General features: G+C 42.5%; 1 protein-coding gene across 1 annotated transcript in view; it reads left to right on the forward strand.

Annotated features, from left to right (window-relative positions):
- Nucleotides 1-24,018, forward strand: part of LOC150075725 (fasciclin-1-like) — a 315,668-nt gene that overhangs the window by 246,897 nt on the left and 44,753 nt on the right. The window contains exon 4 of the mRNA XM_090388130.1: nt 6,850-7,034. Within this exon, the coding sequence (XP_090244256.1) occupies nt 6,850-7,034 (185 nt within the window). The remainder of the gene's footprint in view (nt 1-6,849; nt 7,035-24,018) is intronic.

Here is a 24,018-nt window from a genome sequence, read left to right on the forward strand (position 1 = left end):
AAGGCAGTTTATGAGAAATCACCAGCAAAGAGGGGGGGGGATAAAGAATTCTTCACATATATAAATGCCAAGAAGAGCAGGACAAACCAGATCGGACCTTTACGTAAGGGAAAGGGGATAGTAATAAATACACCAGCTGCCGTTGCAGATGAACTCAACAGTTATTTTGCATCGATATTTACAAATGAAAAGCCTTTTGTGGCAATGGGAAATTGTGGGAGCGAAGTTGAAAAATACGTAATTAATGATATTGAAATTTCGCAAGATTATTTAATGAAAAAACTTTCGCGCCTACAGGCCAGTAAGGCTCCTAGAGTTGATGGAATATACCCTATAATCTTAAGGGAGGCGGCAAGTGAGTGCATTGAACCATTGAAGCTAATTATGCGAGCATCACTAGACTCTGGGGAGATTCCATGGATTGGAAAAGTGCCAATGTATCTGCCATACATAAGGATGGTTGTTGTTGTTATTTGATTTTTAGGAGTATTAGCAACTAAGGCCATATTGCTCCGGGGATATGCGGTGGTTATTCCCTGACCTTTCCGCATCCTCCGTATTTGGTAGGCACGGGCTCGAACCCCAGTCTAATCAAGAAGCGTGTGCTACGCACTGCTGCTCCTGCCCACCTGGCTACGGAGGCGCACATAAGGATGGCTCTAAGATTGAAATGGGAAATTATCGGCCTGTCAGTCTGACTTCACTGGTAGAGAAAATCATGGAGGCAATGATCAAGGGTAGAATTCAGGATCATTTGGATCGAATTGAAATTCTCAAGGATACTCAGCATGGTTTTGTAAAGGGAAAATCATGTTTAACAAATCTGGTTCGCTATTTCGAAAGGGTCACTCACGAGCTGAATTTAGGGAATAATTTCGACATTGTTTATTTAGATTTCAGCAAAGCTTTTGATTCAGTCCCACATGAGCGGTTCCTTTATAAGCTGGAACAGGTTGGAATCACTGGGAAAATCCTTAGATGGCTAGAAGGATGGCTTCAGGGCAGGAGGCAGAGGATTGTGATAAATGGCTATTCCTCATATTGGGTTGATGTAAGAAGTGGGGTTCCCCAAGGATCAGTATTAGGACCACTATTGTTTTTAATTTTCATAAACGACATCGATGAAGGGCGTGATGTCTAAATTTGCAGATGATGTTAAAATTGGTAGAGTAGTTAATGATCACTGTCAAGCTGAGCTTCTTCAGAGAGACCTAGATAGACTTCAGGAATGGTCAGAAAAATGGCAGCTGTGCTTTAATCCAACAACTTGTAAGGTATTACACCTGGGAAACAGTAATCCCAAAATAACTTCTTCACTTGGTGGAGTTCAACGAAACCCAGTACCGGAGGAAAGGGACTTGGGTGTTACGATACGGTCAGACATGAAATTCTCTGAGCATTGTAAACAGGTTGCAAGGAAGGCCCATGGTGTCCTATCGATGATCAGTCGAACTTTTGCAAATAGAGATAGGGACGTGATAATCGCATTATATAAGGCTTTTGTTAGACCACACTTGGAATGCTGTATTCAAGAATGGAGACCGCACCTAAAGAAAGACATCGAGCTTCTTGAAAGGGTGCAAAGAAGGGTAACTCGCCTGGTGAGATCGGCAAAAGGGCGTCCTTATGAAGAAAGACTTCGAATATGTGGGTTGCAGAGTTTGGAAACTAGACGCCGTAGAGGAGATTTGATTGAGGTGATTAAGGCTCTGAGAGGCATCAGTAAAATGAATGAGGACGAAATTTTCAAGATTATAAATGATGCTAGAACTAGGGGACATAAATTCAAGAACTAAAATGACCATTTTAGTTCTTGAATTTATTCTTGGGCAGGACACATAGCTCGAAGACATGGCGACAGATGGACTAAGAAAATAACAGAATGGTACCCAAGAGGAGCTAGAAGAAAACACGGAAGACAACAAAGGAGATTGACAGATGTAATTCATGAGTTTGTGGGTAGTAAATGGATGGCCATTGCACAAAACAGAAGGAACTGGAAAGTTGCTGGAGAGGCCTTCATCCTGCAGTGGATTGAAAATGGCTGATGATGATGATGACACGTCAGACGAGTAATAAAAATTTTCTTTACGAATAGCAACCCAAAGTCCGAACTGTAATTCTAAAACTGGATCACTTAACTGGTAGTATGAGGCGTTTAACGTTGCGAGCACACGTAGAAGAAACACTCCCACCAAATGAGAGAAGAGCGAGTAGAGTAGGCAGCCTCGATCCCAGGTTTAGGAAGCTAACTATTTCTCTTTTTTGCCCTACCTCTAGAAACGTTCCTCATATTTCGAAAGGTAGTTCAAATGGCGAGATCAGAAAGTACAATTCTCAGTTGTACTTCCATGCCAGGGAACATCTTGAAGCCCTTACTTATAACAGAGGATCAAGGGTAACTGGACAGAAATTGAAATGTAAAGGAATCGCAGCATCGATTTGGGGTGGAGACATATATTCACTGAACTAATCACAGGGCCCTCTGAAGGAACCGCATTGGCAGTGGAGAAGATCATATCCAAGTGATTATGACCTCGCGTTGGTTGGTGATTGATGATGCTGAAACGAAGTTAGCGGAGTGAGCAGATTTTCTTAAGTGAAGAAAGAGCAGGGAACAGGTTGAAATCCCCCACACGTAACTCATGTCGCCCGAGGTCTGAAGCACATTTGTCAGCTAGCTGACAAAGTCATCAACTGTGTCATCCGAAAAGGCAGGGGAATGTATACCAATACAACATCTAGGAGACAGAGTTCAATTTCAAGGATACAAGAGGCGCTTCATAAGGGTGAGTGTTGCTTGCTGATGAATGGTACCAAGGCAGAAAGTAAAGTTCTAGAAGAGAACAACCTCGCTGCCTCTGCGGTTTTCTCTAGAGTAGTGGTGTCCAACCCACGGCCTGCGCAGAATGTGAACTAAAACATAATTTTGGGAGTCGGGTCACTGCGTGTATAGGCATGCAAGCATCGAGCTCGACTGTATCAAACGTGTACATGTAGTCCAGTGCAGTCATATATACGCATCAATATTTTCTACTACTTTTGATATAATTTGTTCATTGTATTGAATTGTTATTAATTTGTATTGAATTAAAAAATCATCCTTAAAGTTGTTCCTAAACAGGAAAGTCGATTTGGAGTGCTGTGTTTTTTGATCAAAGGTGGGCTGAAGACTATTTCTTCATTGAGTAAGATGAAAAAGCAATGTGTTTGGTGTGTTAGGAGTGGTGTGTTTTTTTCAGTTTTTAAAGAATATAATTTAAAACGACACTATGATTCCAAGCATAAATCTTAAGATCAATGTAAAGAAGCGTTGCAAAAAGAAAATTATTCAGTTACAAAACGAATTAAGAAATCACCAAAACACACACACCGAAAACGTATCAGTCAAGAAATTTATCTGCTGTAAGGGCCAGTTATCAAGTTGCACATTTGATCGCTTTTGAAAGTAAACCTTCAGTGATTGTGAATTTGTTAAAAGTTGTTGAAGAAATTTGTCCGGAGAAAGGAATAATGATATAAGACATTACTTTGTCTCGACAAACAATTGTGCGAAGAGTAGAAGACATTGGAAAGAATTTGTTCCAAAACGTTTGGGAAACATAAATAAAATGAAATTTTTTAGAGTGATACGGGATGGCAGCATTAATGTAAATGACACAGCCCAACTCCTTATCTTTATACGCGGAATTGATGATAATTTTGTACCAGGTGAAGATCTACAGAATATGCACGGAACAACTACAGGTGAAAATCTTTTTGAAAATTTAGGATTAAATATTAAAACGCTGGTAGGAGTCAAAACTGAGAACTGCAAAAAATATGATTGGTAAAGACATTGGGCTTATGGGGAGAATAACCAAGAAAATGCTGGATATCGGAGCTGAACCTTCGATTGGAATTCACTGCATTGTGCATCAAGAAGCTCTCTGTGGGAAAGTATTGGATCTCCAACACGTTATGAATGTGGTTATTTCAACGGTAAATTTTATAAGATCACATGATCTTAATCGCCGTATGTTTCAACAGTTTCTTTCATAAGCTGAAGCTGAATACGAAGATGTAATTTTACACAATTCATTGAGTGGCTTAGTCGTGGCAAAGTGTTATCTTTAATTATTTTTAAACTGCGTCATAAAATCGATATTTTTATGATATAAAACGTGAAACCAAAAAACAAGTATCCAATACGAAGTGGCTGTTTGATCGTGCAATTTTTATAGACATTTCTAGTCATTTAAATGCTCTTAATTTAAAATTACAAGGGAAAAGAAAATTGGTCTTCAATTTGTATGGTGACGTCAAATCATTTCAGAATAAGTTGTTCTTATTAAAATCCCAAATTGAGAGGCGCATTATAGCCATAGTAGCTTATGCGCCATTAAACTCCCATGACAACAACAACCAAATTGAGCGAGACAATTTAGTTCACTTTGAATGTTGTACCTTGCTAAAAGAGAAAAATATTTCCCACGAATCGTTGCCTCTCGTTATTACAATTACTGTTTGACGAGTTTGAAAGTCGATTTGCTGTTATATGAGATCCACAAAAAAAGACATAAGATTGTTTGAGAATCCATTTTCTTCTATGGCTGGAAAGTACAATCCCGGCTTGCAATATGAAACCTTCAAGATGCAAGCCGGGTTGATCAACTGGAGACCTTCAAGGCCGCCGTAGCCTAGTGGTCAGGCGCGCGGGGTGCATAACTACACGTTCCTTGAGTGACCGGGGTTCAAGCCCGTGACTACTGAATACGGTGCTGTTTCTTGTATTCTGTCTATCTTGTGAACTCCTCTGACTGGTCGTCCCGGAGTATAAACAGAAAATTTATTAAGTTGATCTTCAAGCCAAAAACATGGCTCAAAAATAAGCATATGGACTGCCAAAATAAACTACTTGAATTCTACAAGGCTCTCCCATCTGAAGATTTTCCGCTAATAAAAGAAAATGCCACGAAAATGGTTACTTTGTTCGGATCAACGTGTTTGCGGGCAAATTTTTTTCACGCATGAAATCAAATAAATATTTAAAAAGAAACAGAATCACAGATGAGCATCACCATTCCGAATCGAGAATTGGCGTCACAAAGTTTCAACCAAATTTTGAAGAATTATCTAAAAACATCCAATGTTAAGTTTCGTTCAGTAAATATTATTGTATATTGTACTTAGTAACAATTTCGAATATTTTCAATTTTAGGTGTATCATTAATTATTTATTTATTTATTTATTTATTTATCTTAATATTGAAATCCATTTCAGGTTTTAAATTTTCTAAAGTGGACATTTAAAAGCAAAAGTAAGGTATTTTTAAACTAAAGTATTTTTTTACAAAACGAAAGGAAGTCATATTTTTATAGTTTATAATTTTAATAAAATGTAAAAAATAAATCACTGACATATAGACTTTTTGCACGTAAAAGTTTTTTGGGAATTTGCATTTATTATTATTTTTTTTATATAGCCTGAAAATAAAACACTGTAACCTGGGAATAGAAACTTCCATGCAACAAGATATGGAAATGTAACACTAATTTTTCTCGAATCACTCAGTGCGGCCTGCGAAACAAATCTAACTTTGAATATGGCCCCTGTAAGGAAAAAGGTTGGACACCTCTGCTCTAGACGATCAAAAGAATGAGTACCCTGTGGGCGAGGCGACTTCAATACTTGGAGAAACCCGAGTGTGTTATCCCAAACAGTGGTGCAGATGACTCTTCATCGCACATTTTACTATCTTGTCTTCTTTACGAGGCACAAATAATTCTCTCGTAGATCCGTCTTCCCCACACCCGGTGGGAAAAAAACCTGAGTTCGAGTCCCGTCAATGACGTGAAGGATTATTATGGGCCTTTTCCAGAACGTGGCTCAGTTAGTCGGTCTGAAGCGAGGGTAGCGTGGTTTTTTCTCCCGGAAATTCGGGTTTTTAGTCCGGCAAACAGATAATCGACCGCAGAACACCCACAATTTACAGATAGTATACACGTTGCCACGTGTCCTTAGTCGCTGATGCTCATAAAACCCCACTACAGTAACAACAACAATGTCATCCCTTCTCTGTCTGATGAAGATGTCAATATGTGAATATTCTTCTTCACAACCCACAAAAGTCTGCTGAAGTTTATACCAAATGAAGACAGCTGCTACCGAAGAACATTTAGAAATGTACGGAAACCCATGAGATGACCTTCAGAAGACGTAAATTCCCATTTAGAATCACTCCTGGGATGTAACAGAATTTTATATATGTAAATTCTGGTATGTCCATGATTTTTAGTTTTTTCTTTTGCTGGTATTGCCCGGGTATGTGCAGCTGGGTTCAGTTTTTTTTTTTTTTTTTTTTTACTGGAATCCACTGGTATTGCAGTATCTCCAGTGGATGTGGGATTTTGTGCATAAATTGCGCAGACAATAGAACCAGGCAGACATCGTTGGCTAGAGACGGGTATTAGGCTGCAGGTGTTGGTTTCTCCCTGGTAGCGTAGGAAATCCAAATTAACATTGCGGTCAATTGTGAGGACAATTTTATCGAAGTTGCCTTTCCACCTTCAAACACGAAAGCGCCTCATACCACAAAGCAACGATTGTGAATGCGTGGTCTGAAGAGAACGTCATCGGATCATCACATTGGCCAGCACAATGCCAGACTTCAACTCAAATGGCCATCTTTGGGGTAAATTGGACCGTACAATTTGGCCTAAATGTCTCGTAGATTCTACGGTATAACGGAAATTGAATAATAGACTTATTTCAAAGCAAATCACATTTTCTTCTTCGCACGCTCATCCTTTTCCCATCTTTATTTCTTATTTTCCTGTTCCGACCTAATTTTCTTTCTCTCTTTGCAGGAGTACTTCGCGAACAACGCCAAAATCCTACGGGAAGTAAAATTTCAAGGTTCAGAAGGCGGCGATCAGTTGCTTTACATCATAGACGAGCTATTGGAGCCTTACAAAGCCATCACCAACTTCGCTCCTACAGCTTTGGACTTCCTCAACCAACCTACGATCTACAACATCGAGCAATCCTTCGCGTAAGTGCTCCATTCTAGGCTTTTTTTTTTCTTTTTGTGTGACGCCAGAGAAATCTCTCGAATTTGTGTCAACCGTTAAGTAGAGAAGTGAGAAAGTATTAATAATAAACGCCACTAGATGGCGGCACCGTGTCTGGAGGAATGGTTCCAATTTCCTTTTACAACGTTTCTTTGCAAAACCTATAAAAGAGCAGCCCCCTCACCGAGCTTTTTCACGAGACGCGCGATTTATAACGTTGTCCCTGATCCGATGATGCGAGGTACAAGGTCATAATACGGAAGCCAACTCGAACAGTCTTTCGCGCTGCGGGATTTATTCAGTGAGTGGATGTTCGCTCCGACGCATCCAATATCTTCCCGATGGTTTCATCAAACCTTTGTTTCTTCCTTGGCGGGCTTCTGTCGCAGCACGCGGATCACTGGACAGCGGGAATTCCTCCAATTCTCGCTGGCATCGAAGTGCGCTTTAATAAGTGTCAGCGGAGCGTTTCTTGCCACCCCGCGAATATCCGTTGGTGTGGGTTGCAGAATGGCGCGCGAGGCTGCAGTTGATTTGCCGATGGCCCATTGCAGTTTGGGCCACGTAAATCTTCGGTAAAAGAAACGTAAGTGACGTCACACCCAAACTGTTGATGGCGCGTGTAGTTGTACACCACGTTGGTACGCGTCCGCAATCACCGAAAGCAAAGGGTCGATCGTACGGCGGAAGAGTTTTGCCGCACACCCGTCGCACTACACCCCGCTGGTTTTGCGCCCGATAACCCCGCGGTTGTTCGTTCATTTAATTTACGGAAACCCCAATTTGGTGGTGTGGGTGATGAAGAAAAATATTTTTAATGGTCAAAGGTTTCGGTGGATTTGCGGGAGAGTTTGTTCACTCGGCGTGTGCACACATACACACACAAAACTTTTGATAGGTCCATCGTGGAGGGAACCCCAACCAACTGTGCATAGAGGGCAACATGCAGAGGAGCTGATCAGAACACCATTATTAAGGCAGCCTACAAATCTGCGAGAAATAAACGATTCCATCCAGCAACTGCCAAATGGTGGACACACGAGTTCACTCTGCTTAGGAGAGAAGTTCACACAGCTCGAAGGAGGTTCCAGCGACACAGAGACTTGCCCCCACAGGAAGTTGCGCAACTTTATAGAACGTACATCTCCACAAAGAATAGATAAGTAAAAGAAATTGCGACACGAAAAAAAGCGACATGGAAAACTTTGTTAACGGCACAAATACGAGTAACCCATGAGGACTGGCCTATAAAATAATACGGGACAAACCCTTTTCTACGGAAATCCACTCCACAGTTCTGGATGACACACATGAAACAACTAATTCAGCCAATCTAATTTTGGACAAACTTTTCCCACCTGATGATCGCCAGGTCGACCTCCACGAACACATACAGATTCGGCAAGCCAATAAGCGGTACATCCCACGGGAGGAAACTGATCCCTTCACTCTGGACGAGCTAAAAGCAGCACTCAAGAAGATTAATCCTAAAAAATGCTCCGGTATTGATCTTATAGAATACGAATTCAGTCTCCGTTTTTGCAAAATCAGACCACTTCGCTTGCTACAGCTGTTTAACATATGCTTACAAGAAAGTACTTTCCACAGAGTGTATAAACTGGCACTTGTGCGCCTCATCAAGAAGCCAAACAAAACACTGATGGACCGACGTGCGTTTAGCCCTATAGCCCTCCTAGCAAACTTGGGGAAAATCCTAGAGAGATTAATAGCACAGTGAATTACAATACGCTTCTTAGAAATTTGATAATTTGATAATTTGATAATTTATTTATCCCTATTTTGTGTTACAATTGTTGGGAGATAACAGCAAGAAGGGAGGGAGAACACATAAGCCAGAGGCTTTTTAGGGGGTGTTCCCTTTGAAAAAGATAACAATAAAAACAGATACACCATGAATCGGACATGTTTCTACATTCCATTACCGAGACTACGTAAACCAACCACACATGTCGCGTGGTTAACAACAGTACATACTTATAATTACATTGTGAGTACTTTTACAATAACAAGTATGAAAGAAAAATTATGAAATAATTGCATAGAATGTTACAATTTATGACAGCTATTCCTTCAACTTGTTTACACAATTTCCAAACTGGTATGCATTGTGGAAAGTTCAGGAGTTGAGTGGAAGGTGATTCAGATCAGACCTCCCTGGTGATGTGTTCAGTCAGGAGCTTCTTGAACTTGTTTAGTGAAATGGCATTTTTGATGTTTTCAGGAAGATTATTCCAGGTTTTTGCGCCTCTGTATTTTATATTTTTCTGGCCTATGGCTTTTCTGAAAAGCGGAACCTTCAGGTTCGCTTCATTTCTTAAATTATATCTTATTTCTTCTTCTTCTATTGTTATAAAAAAGGATCTGAAGAGAGGAGGAAAGTTCGGTGTCTTCAAAGCATTGTAGACAAAGACCGCCTCAGCTTTTTGTATCAGTTGGTAGATGCTTAAGAGTCTCGCTTCCTTATATCTCGAAGTCACCGATGCATTCCAGGGAAGGCCCAAAATTGAACGAACACATCGATTGACAATTGAATTGATTCTCTTAAGGTTATATTGACTGGTCATACCCCATGAGATAATTCCATATGTGAAGTGAGGCTGTATTAAGGAAAGGAATACTAGTCTGAGAAGGGAAGGAGGTAACCAGGCAGAGGCTCGGGCGAGTATTCCTGCTAGTGACGAAGTTTTCTTTCGTAAGGCGATCATTTGTTTATCCCAACTCAGCTTGTCATCTAGCCAGATTCCTAGAAACTTGGTATCATTCACCCTTTCCAGTTGTTTTCCTTTGTATGTTATTTCGAAATCAATATTCAATGGTTTATTTTTCGTCCTAAACACCATATATTTGGATTTTTCTGGGTTTAGTATCAGCTGATTCTTTTGAAGCCAACTATGCATTTCAGAGAGCAGGGCAGAGATCTTGCATTGAAGTTGGTTAGGGTCTTTATCAGTGATTAGAATGGAAATGTCATCGGCATACGCTACTAGGTGGGAAGATGGAAGATGAGAGAGAAATTCATTAATGTAAAGAACAAATAGGATCGGTCCGAGAAGTGAGCCTTGAGGTACTCCCCTAGAGAAATAAGAAATGTCTGAAAAAGACTGGTTTGTTTTAACGACAAATGGCCTATCACTAAGGTAGTCTTCAAGGAGAAGGTTAATTTTTCCTCTCAAGCCAAGATTGTTGAGCTTGTTGAGTAGGATATTATGATTTATGCAGTCAAAAGCTTTTGATAGGTCTAGAAACAGTGCTATTGCATAGTGACCCTTTTCAAGACAGTCCGTGATCCTGGAGCAGAAGTCAACAATTGCCAGGTCAGTGGATCTTTTTGAACGATAAGCGTACTGTTGTTGATGGATAAGCTGATTGACTTCCAGGAAGCCCATGAGTCTGCCGTGAAGAATTTTTTCGAATAATTTTGCAAAAACTGAGAGTAGAGCTATTGGACGAAAATTGTTGATAGAGTTACAATTTTTCCCCTTAGGAACAGGAACAATGACTGCTTTTTTGAATTGAGACGGGAATTTACCAGATTGAACGGAAAGATTGTAAATATACTTCAGTGGTGTTAGAATTGAATTAAGGACCTTTTTCAGCAGAGCAGGAGATATTTCATCAAAGCCAGGGGCTCCCTTTTCTTTTAATTGATGTCCTGCTTCTAAAATCTCTTGATCTGAGAGCGGAGCGAGGAAAAAAGAGCTCCTCATTGAGTGCTTGACAGATTCTTTCGTTGCATTATCTCTAGAGTCAACTTCGTCTTTAAAAAGGTTATTCACGCTTGAGATAAAGTGATTACGGAATGCTGCTGCTTTTTCCTGGTCATCCGAAATGAGTACCTCGTTCTCAACTACATCTCCAACGTAGCTCTGTGGTTTCGTTTTTCTTCCAGGTAGTAGCTTGTCCAAGACTGCCCACTTTTCCTTGCTTGTGATGACGCCTTTAAGTTGGGAACTATAATATTTCCTTTTCTCCGACCTAATACTGTCGGTGACTTTGTTTCTGTACGTTGTGTATTTGTTTTTATCCTCCTCCTTTCCTGTTTCTCTAGCAATTCTTGCAAGTTTGTCCCTTTTCTTTAGCATGTTACAAATTTTGTTTGACATAAATGGGCATAATTTCCATCTTGGCCTAGTGGTCTTTTTATTCCCTGGGATCCTGATGTATGACGCGCATTTTTTGTAACTATTTAGGATATACTCAAAGAAGAAGTTCGTCGCAATTTCAGGATCATCTGTAGCAGCCACTCCATCCCACGAAGACTGCTGGAGATCATAACAGAGCTCATCTCACTTCACCAATACGGTTTCACCCCTGGGAGGTCCTGCGAGGAGGCCCTCTTCGATCTTGTTCTCCACATTTAAAGCTCTGCAGCAAAATTCTAACTAGCTGTCTTCATGGAATTTGAGTGGGCCTTCGACACTGTCTGGCGGGACAGTGCCCTGGCACGGCTCCGCACAGCTGCCTGCTCACGCCAACTGTACAAGTTCATAAGTAGCTACTTCTCTGGTAGAGAGGTCCTCCTGCAATCCAAATTCCAACAGGTCAAGAGAAGTATCAGTCGACGGTGTCCACGGGGCTCCTGTACTGGTGGCCCCTTGTATGGAATGTGGTTATACAGAACTGGCTCTCTCGCACCTTCCCAAATACAAAAGTTATAGCCTTTGCCGACGATGTTACAACTGTTGTTTCCGGCCACTCCCGAAGAGCCCTTGAAGTGAAGGCCAGGATTGAATGTCAGCTAGAACCTCCTAGCTGACATTCAATCCTGGGCCGTCACAAACAAACTCACCTTAAACCCAAAGAAGACCAAGATGATGTTGTTCAGAGGGAAACTGGACCTCAGGCACCCGCCACAGGTAAAAATTGCAGGCACGCAGACTAAGGTCCTGGGCATCATTATTGACCACAAGCTAAGTTTACTACCTCATTTGATTCATCTAAGCACCAAGATTAAAAAATTCTCTGCAGATATAGTCAGAACTACTAGAAATGAACAGGGATTATCCAGACGACCCCTATCACTTTATTATAAAGTTTTCCTTCCAATTTGTGATTATTCGGCTGGTGCCTGGTTTCAACCTGTGGGACTGGTAAAGATTTATTTATTTATTTATTTATTTATTAAATCTGTTTATTGCTCTGCCGAAGAGCCACCCCCTGGACAGCAGAAAGCTAGGGGGGGGATATTTACATACAGAGGTTAAGACAGGGACATGTGCCTGGCGGTTACATGGGGCCCATGTATGCTTAACCCGAAAAGTACAGAACTTAGTGTTTATAATTTTACATAATTGAAAGAATTAAAAGATATTATTTTCTCAAAATTGCTATAAATTACAAAAGCATTAGAGAAATATACAAAATATAGAGAAATGAGGCAGTCCTTCACCGGTTGTTGCACGTGGTATCTCTTCAATTCTTCAATCTTGAACGTAATAGTGCAGCCAGGCGTCTTTGGAGTAGTAGATTCTAAGAGAGAGAGGACCAGTGATGGCTTCACTTTATTTTCCTTTTCACCTATTTTTCACGGGATGCATTGTGGTGGCATTTTCCTTCTGGTGGCGTCTCATAAGTGTACATTTGCATATGTGTCCTTTATCTTCTGACGTCTGTATGAATGCTGCTCGCAGAATCTATCCAGGTCGATGGCTAGATTGTTCATCAAATCTATCGTGTTTCCTGGGAACATGCGTCTCAATCCTTTCAGGTGTTCAAGCTGATTGTGAGTGGGAGCCTTGGGTCCATTTGATTCCTTCCGGCAATGCGTGGAGTTTTTATTAAATCAGTAATTTCAGGGGCGTCGCGTCGTCTTGTGATTAGTCTGGCAAGTGTAAGAAGGTTTTCTGCCAAAATCTGTTGTCTCCATGGGGGTGACAAGATGAGGAACAAGCTCGGCTCAATCCAGCGATTAATGTTGCTCGCCATCTACAGAGTGTGCAAAACAGTACAAATGACCATGGGCTACGATTATCATCAGAAACCCTGACACCGCAGCAACCAAGAATACCCCAGTATGCACTTCCATCAGTGCCTGTGCCCAAATCATGACATCTCTTGGATCACTGTTCGACTTCTCTCTCTCTCTCTACAGCCATCCAGGTGAAGACATCACTGCTGCGATCTTTCTGTTAAAATGGCACTCCAGCTCCTCCCGGGTGGGCAGCTACTGATAGGCATGGACTCAAACTGTCGCTCGCCACTCTGGCACAGTCAGGCACCAGAGAGGAATGCCCTAAGAAATGTCTCAAGACTTGAAGACCTTATTCTCACATTAGGCTTCCAAATATTAAACCGCCCAGGACATCTTCCCACTTACAGTGGTCCACTCTGGGAGAGCGAAATTGATATCACAATGGCTACGCCTGACAGCCAACAAACTTTCCAGCTGGACGGTCGAGGAGTCCCGAACCACTTCAGACCACAGAGCGATCACATTCTCCCTTGTTCGCTCTGTCCAACGCGCCGCATCGATTCCAAAGGACATTGTGCGTTATAACACCAAAAAAGCGGATTGGCAACGCTTCCTTGTGGAACTGTCCAGAAGCTACCGGATGATGTTCCTCTACCGGCTTCACTCTCGCCGAATCACTGTGTACGCAATATTGCTGCCATCATCAAAAGTGCCTGTGATCTGTCCATTCCGCGTAGGAGGCCATACTGCTATGCTGTCCACTGGTGGAATACAGACCTTCGGGACTTAAGAAAGAGGGCACAACAAGCCAGGAAAACATACCAACGTGCGCGTGCCCATCTTCTCCCACATGAGGTTGAAGCTGTCCGGGAGGCATATCGGGTGGTTAGAAACATGTACACCAAGAAAATTCGTAAGTGTAAGAAGGAGTCATGGCACACCCTAGTCTCCACTATTGGTAATGAAGACCCATGGGGCATCGTGTTCCGCATCGTCACTAATAGGCCGCCTAGAGGTGAAGTTCTTAGTTACAACTCTCAAACCGCATGGCTCTTCAACCTTTACCTGGTCTGACTCAATAAACAATATTCTTGATTCCATTTACCCTACTGAAGTTTCAGCGATGTCACTGGAGCAACAGCAGTTCATCAACGGTAATCAAGATTATCAGCCAGAGGCTACGGAACCGTCCTTCACTATGTTAGAGATGAATATGGCTCTGGCTAAAATGAAAGATGGCAAAATGCCAGGTGCTAGCTTACTCGAAGTCGACGTAGTCAAGAAATTCGCTGAAAGCTACCTCACCACACACACTTGAGCCTCTTTAACAGGTGCCTTGCTGAAGGAACTTTCTATGTACCCTGGAACACTGCTACTCTCAAGCTGATTCTGAAAAATCCAGATAAACCTTCCCAACTTCCTGCCTCCTACCGACCAATTGCTCTGCTCTCCGTTTTGGCCAAGCTTCTAGAACGACTTCAGCTGTATCGCCTCTCCACCTTCTATACTGATCAGCAACTCACCTCACCATTTCAGTTTGGATTCAAGACAGGCTCCAGCACCGAAGACGCTAGACACAACTTGATTACCCAGGCCACACAGACAACTTCAAAGTATACTCTAGCCATCATGGTGGACTTTGCTGGTGCGTTCGATCGACTGTGGTGGCCCAGTGTTCTCCGGAGGCTTCGGCAGGCAAACACGTCCAAAAACCTATACAACAGTCTAAAATCCTATCTCAGCAATAGAAAATTACAAGTTGTAAACAAATACCAGACTATCACAAGATGCGTTCACCGGGGTTGCCCCAAGGGCTCTGTCCTTGGGCCATTCCTCTCGTCCATTGTTCTGGACGGGTTCCTGGGGTTTGACCTGGGTGGGGCCAGACCCTTGGCCTTCGCTGATGATCTTGTCCTGGTGGTTGAAGCTGACACAAGAGCGGCACTGGAAGCAAAAGCAAATACAGCTCTGGAAAAGCTCCAAAACTGGGCAGCACTCCATAACCTCTCAATTTCTGGTGAGAAAACAAAATCGATTCTCCTCAAGGGAAAGCTACAAACACGTCCAAAAACACGTCCAAAAACACGTCCAAACACGTGCCAAATACAAATACGCAGGCCTCCAACAATGAAGTTAAATAATATCCCCATCCGTCTCTACACAGAAGTCAAATACCTGGGAATCTACATTGACACCAGTCTTACCTGTCACTCTCAACTGAAGTACTTATCCACAAAAATCCGAACATATACGGCCATGATAAGAAGAGTCAGCAGAGCGGACTGCGGTTTGAAGCAAAAAGCTTTGTCTCTCATCTATAAAGCGGCGTTTCTCCAAATTGTGGGTTATGGAGCCTCAGTTTGGTGTACAAAGGCCATCCTGGAAAAGAACAAGCGTAAACTTGACTCAATACAAAGATTCATGCTGTTGTATATCTGCAGGGCATGTCGCATGTCAGCACCCCTGCCCTACAGGTTATTATTGGATGTTTGCCACTCTATCTTGAGGTGATTAAAAGGGGCCTTTACCATCGATTGAAGAAGGGAATTCCGACACAGTTGTTAAATCTTCAACTGCAGCTTACGAGTGACCTGAAACAAGAAAGGAAACGTATCTTCACACACCTTCAAGGAATTTGGCAGCATTCATGGGAAACCACGCCCAAAGGAGAAATTACCAGAAGATTCCTCCCATCCATTGACATGACTTTCCCAAAGTCTCCTTCCTGGTTTTCACCTGGTCTGCAAGTTACATTCCTGATCACAGGACATGGGCCCTTTCAACAAAAATTGACAGCAATGGGAATTGAAAGCAATCCATTCTGCCACTGTGGCGAAGAGCAATCATGGGGGCATCTCATGTATGAGTGCCCTGCTTACGATGATTGTAGGCTCAAATTTTTAACTGAAATCCAGGAGAACCCTCGTAATCATGAAACATACCTGCTTCAGAATGAAACGACATACAAAGCCTTAACGAGTTACGCGCAAGCTGTCTTTACCATCAGACGGGCAAAGTTTGCTGAACTTAGAGCTGCTCAGAACAACGACCCTCAAATGCAAACACAAACTGGGGTCGGATAGCATTTTCCTAACTGATTAAAGAGTAAGACTGAATATTAAAATACTATGCTGGCATCATGGTTGCCACTCCTCGGAAAGCAGACTCCCAGAGAGTGGGAGTCGGCAGAGAGAGCTTGGCCTTTGGCACTCGCACAGTGGCGCCTGCCCCTGTGACTTTTAATACCTCTCCCCCATCCCCTATTTCGCCTTACTCGGGTGGACTGCCTTCTCTATCTATCCACTTTAGCTTTTTTTTCTCACATTCAGATCCCCTTTCCTCTTCCCCAGGCCTTCTCTTCTCTTCCTTTTTTTTTAACTTGGTCTTCGTCCAGGACGCTTAGGCGACCCAGGCGGAGACCAGCCAGAGAATAAAGGGCAGCCTGGCTACCCCCTAGCGGTGTGTGCGGGCAACGTGGGATCCCACCAGGGGCCCTGAGGCCGAATGCCAGGACACCCAACAGAACCCAACGCAATATGTCGTATACAACAGACAACACTTTTCTGGCTTTTACAGTAGTTCTGTACTGTATTTCTTCACAGAGTACATATGGCGCAGATGTGAGAAATCACAGGTGACGCCTGACCCTAACACTATGCACACTATGTGCAGGACAGTGTCCACCCCGGCCCTGCAAGTGCTGGCCGGTGCGCTGCCACTCGACCTTCATGCGACCAAAGGACACATATACAAACATATACTTATGACACGCCACCAGAAGGAAAATGCCACCACAATGCATCCCGTTAAAGATAGGTGAAGCCATCACTGGTCCTCTCTTACTTAGAATCTACTACTCCAAAGACGCCTGGCTGCACTATTACGTTCAAGATTGAAGAATTGAAGAGATACCACGTGTAACAACCGGTGAAGGATTGCCTCATTTCTTTATATTTTGTATATTTCCCTCATGCTTATGTAATTTATAGCAATTTAGAGAAAATAATATCCTTTAATTCTGTTAATTATGTAAAATAATAAACACTAAGTTCTGTACCTGTCGGGTTAGGCATACATGGGCCCCATGTAACCGCCAGGCACATGTCCCTGTCTTAACCTCTGTGTGTAATATCACCCCCCCTAGCTTCTAGCTGTCCAGGGGGTGGCTCTTTGGCAGAGCAATAAACAGATTTAATAAATAAATAAATAAATGTTGCCTATCGAGACTTGAAATTCCGGATAAGGAAAAGCATTCCAACTACGTTTCTCGGCATCACAACCAACCTGAGTATGGATACCAAAACAGAAACTACCCGCTGCTACAAAGAGCTGATAAAGCTGTGGCAGACACGCTGGGATGAGACCTCGCTCAGGGCAGCTACCAAACAGTTCCTACCGGATGTGACCTACATGGCAGCCAGAGCAGTCCAGAAATGGTTCTCCCCTGCACTGGAAACAACCTTTATACCGCCCTCCTTATTCCGTTTGTGTGTAACAGAGATAATGTCATTACCTACGCCGACGATATAAAGTCCCGCGGCTGCCTCAAATAATCAGCATGAGGAGAACTGCGACCACAGTCAAAATGCTGGTTGGAAAAATCAATTCCCCTGACTTCTGGGATATATGCCAGTGGCATGTTCCACTTCCGTCCTTACGAGCCACCCCTCTTCTTCAGCTACAACGGAACAGGCTGAAGATCAGTGACAGATTCCTACCTGGACAAGTACTTCCGATAGTACAAGCCCTGCTAATGATCGGAGTTGACCTGCAGAAATTCGCTTCTGATCGCAATTACAGGCGCTCGTTGGCCGAACTTGTTCCCCTTTTGTTTGGCCCCTGATGTCGACTCATACTGATATCTCCATCTGCTATCTCCTATGAGGCGCATAACGGCACGTCGCAGGCAAATCGACGAACTGTCTTCACAAGAAAATGCAATACCGAACAATAATTTGGCACTGTGAAATATTCTGACTTGTGTGAATATGCTTAAATATGTGCTTTGTACATATGAACGTGTACATACCTTGGTGTACTGTCTGCTTCACATCTATGTACATACTCATATCTATTGAATGGTTAATGCTACGTTTTTAATTGTTATGTAATCTTTTATACTGCACAAATTTTTATACTGTACATATTTTTATATTACCCTATTTCATTGTCAAGCCCCTGGCCTCCTGGCTGTGGCGGGCACATTATTGTATCTTTACTGTACAATAAAGATTTTCTTCTTTCTAACGGAAATACCACCATCAGTCGACAGGGGAGTGATCACATCGGAAATCTGTAATAAGATCACAGCTTTCTCTAGCCATCTCAACCATTTCGGTCTCAAACTGAACCCCCAAAAATCCGTTATTATGGTTTTTTCTCTGAAGAAGTGTCCCACATCCATACAACCCTCACTGCAGGGTGCAGTTATTCCAAGTGTTACTAAACACAAAGATCTCGGTGTAACCTTCGACCCAAACCTTAGGTTCAACTGTCACATCGAATGTGTTCTACGCAAGACCAACCGAATGCGCTGGATTGCCCGTCAACATCTTCTTCATAACACAGACGCAAGAACCACAATCAGATATCTGGAAACCATTGTGTATCCTACCTTTCTGTATGCCTCATGCTTCTGAGTCTGCACTTGGAAAACTGGACAGGATCCAAGCAAGAGCAGCCAAAATAATCATCGGGGCTGTTTCGTCTACGAACAACACCAAAGCAGAGCGGGAATGCGGCCTTCAGACACTCAATCAAAGAAGAAGATATCACACAATTAAATTCACTAATAAGGCTAACAGCAGAGACATTGATCATATCTCCCGTAGGACCTTTATAAATTGGAACTGCAGGTCAAGACTCAAAAGGTCATCCACCATGAAATACGATAAGGAAATCAGAGAAAGTCTTGATCTTGAACTCACAAAATATGACATACTTCAAGAGCCTACCTTACCATCTTGCATCCCCCAAAATACCACAATAAATTTGGATCTCGTGGAACACTGTACAAAAAAAGAAATCGAGACCATTGTCAAAGCTATAGGAATCAAAACAATTGAGACTTATTCGAGGCGTGACTTAGTACAGATGTATACCGATGGATCCTCTGACGAGACAATCCTCAGGGGCGGAGCAGACATACACACCACCCTGACAAATACTACAAAAATGCAACAAAGCATAGGTGCAGGCAGCATCGCCTCTAACTTTACATGTGAGCTAAGGGCAATCCTTGAGGCCCTAAATAGTTATATTTCACTAAGAGACATAGACAGAGCCAGAGGGCTTGTAATCTTCTGCGACTCAAGAGCGGCCCTGCTGGCAATAAAACATGGACGCACAGGACTCACACAGGACATTCACCGACATTTGGAGACAGTTCATCAATTGGGAAAGAGCTGCACACTACAGTGGATGCCTGCGCATGTGGGTATAGAAGGAAATGAGGCGGCCGATAAACTGGCAAAAGAGGCAAGAAACTTAAATCACAACACCTCAAAAACCATAACTCTAGATGATGCTAATGCCATCGCCAGACACAGACTCAGACAGAAACATATAGAAACTGATCACCAAATCTGCGAGATTAATGCAAATAGGAACATCACTAAGACCATTGCCAGACTGAGAACTCGACACATGGCAGGTATGAAAATTAGTGCGGATGGTACCAGAACTTATAAACTTTGCAGAAACTGTCCGAAAGAACAGCTTACTCCGGAACACATCTTCAGCTGTCCTGCAATTCAGGCGAGTTTGCAAAGCATGGACGAATCCCCTTTTCAGGGAGAACTTTATAACGAAAAGATCGTGGACTTAGCTAAAGCAGTGATATCAGCGCATGGCTCAATTTGACTTCAAATGGACACGACACCAACCAACCATTTTTATATTACCCTATATCATTGTCAAGCCCCTGGCCTCCTGGCTGTGGCGGGCACATTATTGTATCTGTATCTTTACTGTACAATAAAGATTTTCTCTCTCTCTCTCTCTCTACTGACGGACCATCGTGACAGGCTCCATCACACAGAACAGTGCTCTTGCGGTGCCAGAGAGAATTGTCAACACGTTCTCCTGGACTACGCGATCTACGCAGACTTCGGGACTAACCCAACAACAGCACACAACTAGCTCAAGACAACCTCTAATGCTTGGTGTCAAATTCTGACAACTTCAAGGCACTCCAGAACTTCGCCAAAGGGGCCTTTGAGCGAAGACGAAGGAACATGAGAACATTACCTTGACGGAATTTGTGTAAAAATGGAACAGAGCAACGAGGCGGAGAGGAACACATGTTCTAGGAGCCGCCCATCCACACACACACATCGACGTGTTTCTTCAGCTTCTTACGGCGCGTGCACGATGCCGCTTTTGCGGGGATGTGTGGCAGCTTTCGATATGATCGCTTCGTGCCCGGCTTCCGCTGGATCGGGGTCTGTTCACGCCCGCTCAGGGTGGTAATAAAGATTACGCGGCTAATTTATTCATTACGCTCTCCATCTACGATTCTTTCATCAACACTTTCCGAAAGTGCTAAATGAGGCGCGTGACTCCGTTATTAATTAAGCGCGTGACTCTTAACCAAATTAAAACGCCAAAAGCCGCTCCGCTAAACGGGGTTTCATGAATTCACGAGGTGCTGGAGAAAGAAGATCGCGGTGGAAGCAGCTGGGAATGTTTTTAAAAGGACCACACCAACCTTCTGATGGGGGGGGGGCAGTAATTCTGGGAAACAGATTATCTTTGCTGTGCAAACAGCCCAGAGATGGCTTCACTTTTTAATGCACATGCGCCAGCCATCTATTTCCACCCTTCTCTCTTTCAGTGGACCATTCCAAATCAAAAACGGTTTCTGCGAGTCTCCAGTATGGCAAAGAAACTGCTGGAATTAAAATGTTTGGTGACCGAGGTCACATGTTTTCCGAGTACATTTTTACTCCCAACGGAAGGGCACTGTCGGGGGAAGAACGCACTGCGAAAGGTATATTTAAGAAGAAGACGAATTTTTGCACCTGCACATCGTCCATCACGCTCATTTTCATTTCGCTGGATGTTGTCCACTTTAAAACATGAGATTGAATCGTACGAGTGGCAATGCATCCATCTCTGCGAGATTCACATTTGCAATCATGAACCGAATGGAGTAGATTAGGACAGAAGGTTTTAATTAACGTCAAATCAAAGATAACTTTTTACACGCGATGTGTAAAAATATTCATTCAGGTAAACAGTAGTTAGAGGACCCCAAAACATGTAAAAGTTTTAGAGATTAAACTGTGACTACACCACGAGAACAGAATGGTACCCGAGGAGCTAAAAGAAAATCTTGAACATAACAACGGAGATGGAAATTCAAGAATTCGTGGGCAGTAAATGGATGGTCATTGCACAAAACAGAAGGAAGAAGGAACTGGAAAGTTGCTGGAGAGGCCTTCATCCTGCAGTGCATTGAAAATGGCTGATGATGACACCATGAGAACTTATTTACAATTGCAAAATCAGGCCATGATTACAAGCAGTTTTATGTCTGTTTCCACCAACAGCTTTTACTCTTGAGCCCAAATAGCAGAAGCTTGTAATTGTGGTTGGGTGGCTCCTAGACTAACGTCCATCTCCATCTAGGACACTGTCTTATTTACAAACTATGTAAAAGGGCCTAAATATACGTATGTTGTGTTATGTTTGTGTAGCAAATGTGTGTGTTGTTTGTGTTGGTTCAGACCCCATAGCTACCAGGGAGCGGTCAATGCCTGGGTAACTGCTGCCTGGTGTCCATCTTGAGCCACGTGGAGGTGGGCCTCAATTCAACTAACGGTGTATGTGAAAACAATAATCTCGCGCCCACCTAACCAATACAGGTGGGTGCCAGCATCCCACTCCCGCACTTTGGCTGCCCAGACCCAAGTGCCAGCAAAAAAAAAAAAAAAAAAAAAAAAATATATATATATATATATATAAATAAAAATAGTAAAATAAAAAATAAACAAAAATAAATATAAAAAATGAAATATAATAAATAAAAATTAAATTAATTAATTTTAAAAATAAATAAAATAATAAAAACAAACAAATAAAATAAAAAAATAATAATAAAAAAAATAAAATAATAATAATTAAAAAAATATGATAAATAAATAAATAAAAATAAATAAGTAATTTAATAAAATAAAAAATATATAAAATAAATAATAAAATAATAAAATAAATAATAAAATAATAAAATAAAAATGTATAAAATAAATACCGTATAAATAATAATAATAATAACTACGTATGCCTTCGTCTTCATACTGTCAAAGTGTCGCACAAAAGAGAGGCGTTCACCCCACGTCCGTGTTGGAGGAACCTTCACGGATACCACCCCTTCGGATATCCATTAAAAGAAATCTTAAAACTTTGTTCTTTCTTGGCACGCTGTCAAGAGACCCAAACTGCACGCCGTAATGGGATCGATGGCTGCGTTTGTTTTGTTGCCGCTCACCGCCGACACATTTAGAGTTCGCAGGTTACTCCAGAAACCGAACGCGGCAATGAGGTCACGATGAGACGAACTTGCATCGCTCACAATGCGCGAGTTTCGCCCGCAGTTGTTCTGAGGTTTCGGGAAATTCGACCCCTTAATACGCCGCGGGACTACGAGGCCATTAGAATCCATTTCCGGCGTTTCCCCGGAGCCACATCGGACTGTAATTAAACGGCGGCCGTCCGCAAATGCCAAAGAGAAGGGATGGTCAACATTCGGCATCTTCCCCAGCCGGGGGCCGTTAGAGACACCGCCAGTGCCACTGAACTCAATTTGTTGTCGGTAATGTGCGGGCAGGTGTCGCCACCAGCTGATGGGAAGCCAAGCCTCCCAATCCGCGAATTTATGCCCGTTTCCCCCAACGTGCATTACACCAACGGGTAAATAAATCCCACTTCATTAGCCAGCGGTTTAATTACCGATCTTCCTTATTTAAGACCACGTAAGCGTATCGTTTGGTGACGCCGAGAGACGGGGGCAGTCTCGCTAAAGCGGAATGTACTGATACCGCTTGTATTTACTGGCGGCGGCGTAAAAATTTGTGCCATACTGCAAAGCATCTTTCTTGATAAAACTCTGCAGGATCGAGAGAAAATCCAAAGTGGCAGTGGAAGCAGAGGGCAGAACGTTTCGATACGACTTCCAGCACTAATGCCACACGCATTCCACCGACAATCAACCTCTCGCCAGAAGTTATTCTCACTTTCTGTGCTTTTCATTCGACATCTTTCATTCGAACATAACACATTTTCCAAAATCCAATCAACGAATGGTTTGCCCAGCATATAACTACAATATAACGGTTGTACAGACTCGAAAGCAAATCTTTGTCTCCAGATTAAATCCAAAAACCACTTTACAGGCAATCACAGAAATATATTGGAAGGAATGCTCCATCAAAGTAGATGTAAGACAAAGAGGCATAAGATACGTACGAGGTACGTATTTTATGCCTCTTTCATTGTCTAAAAGCCAGCCGATCCCAATCAACCGCTAATCAGCTTGGACCCGTGGCCTCGAAATACCCTAATCAAAACTTTCTAAAAAAAGAAAAGCTCGCGTGCCAAGAGGGGACATAATAATACTCAAGCACAGCAACTACAGAGTGCCCCACCCACACCCGCATCTGTAATTATCAGATACTACATTCATAACATAAGAGGGATAAATTGCAAATTCTATACACTGCAGTCTATTCTCCTTGCTGCAGAATATGATATTGTTTGTTTAATGGAGACCTAGCTGAACCACAATAGATCTATTGACATCCTTTGCTTCCCATTAAACTATGCTGCTCAATGTAATGGACAGGCCATTCACCGCGACGGTGGAGTGGCAATCATATATAAAAATTCCTTTGCTGTACAGAGGACCACCTCAAGTCGCTCTGAAAACTTTGAAGCCCTCTCTGTAATCCTTGACCTCGATGAAATTACAATACAGGCCTGCACTGTCTATCTCCCTCCAGAACACACCGTAGAAGTTATAACGGGACTAGGAG

This window comes from Mastigoproctus giganteus, chromosome 13 (genome assembly GCF_048544385.1).
Source record: "Mastigoproctus giganteus isolate SK-2022 chromosome 13, ASM4854438v1, whole genome shotgun sequence".
NCBI classification, from domain to species: Eukaryota; Metazoa; Arthropoda; class Arachnida; order Uropygi; family Thelyphonidae; genus Mastigoproctus; species Mastigoproctus giganteus.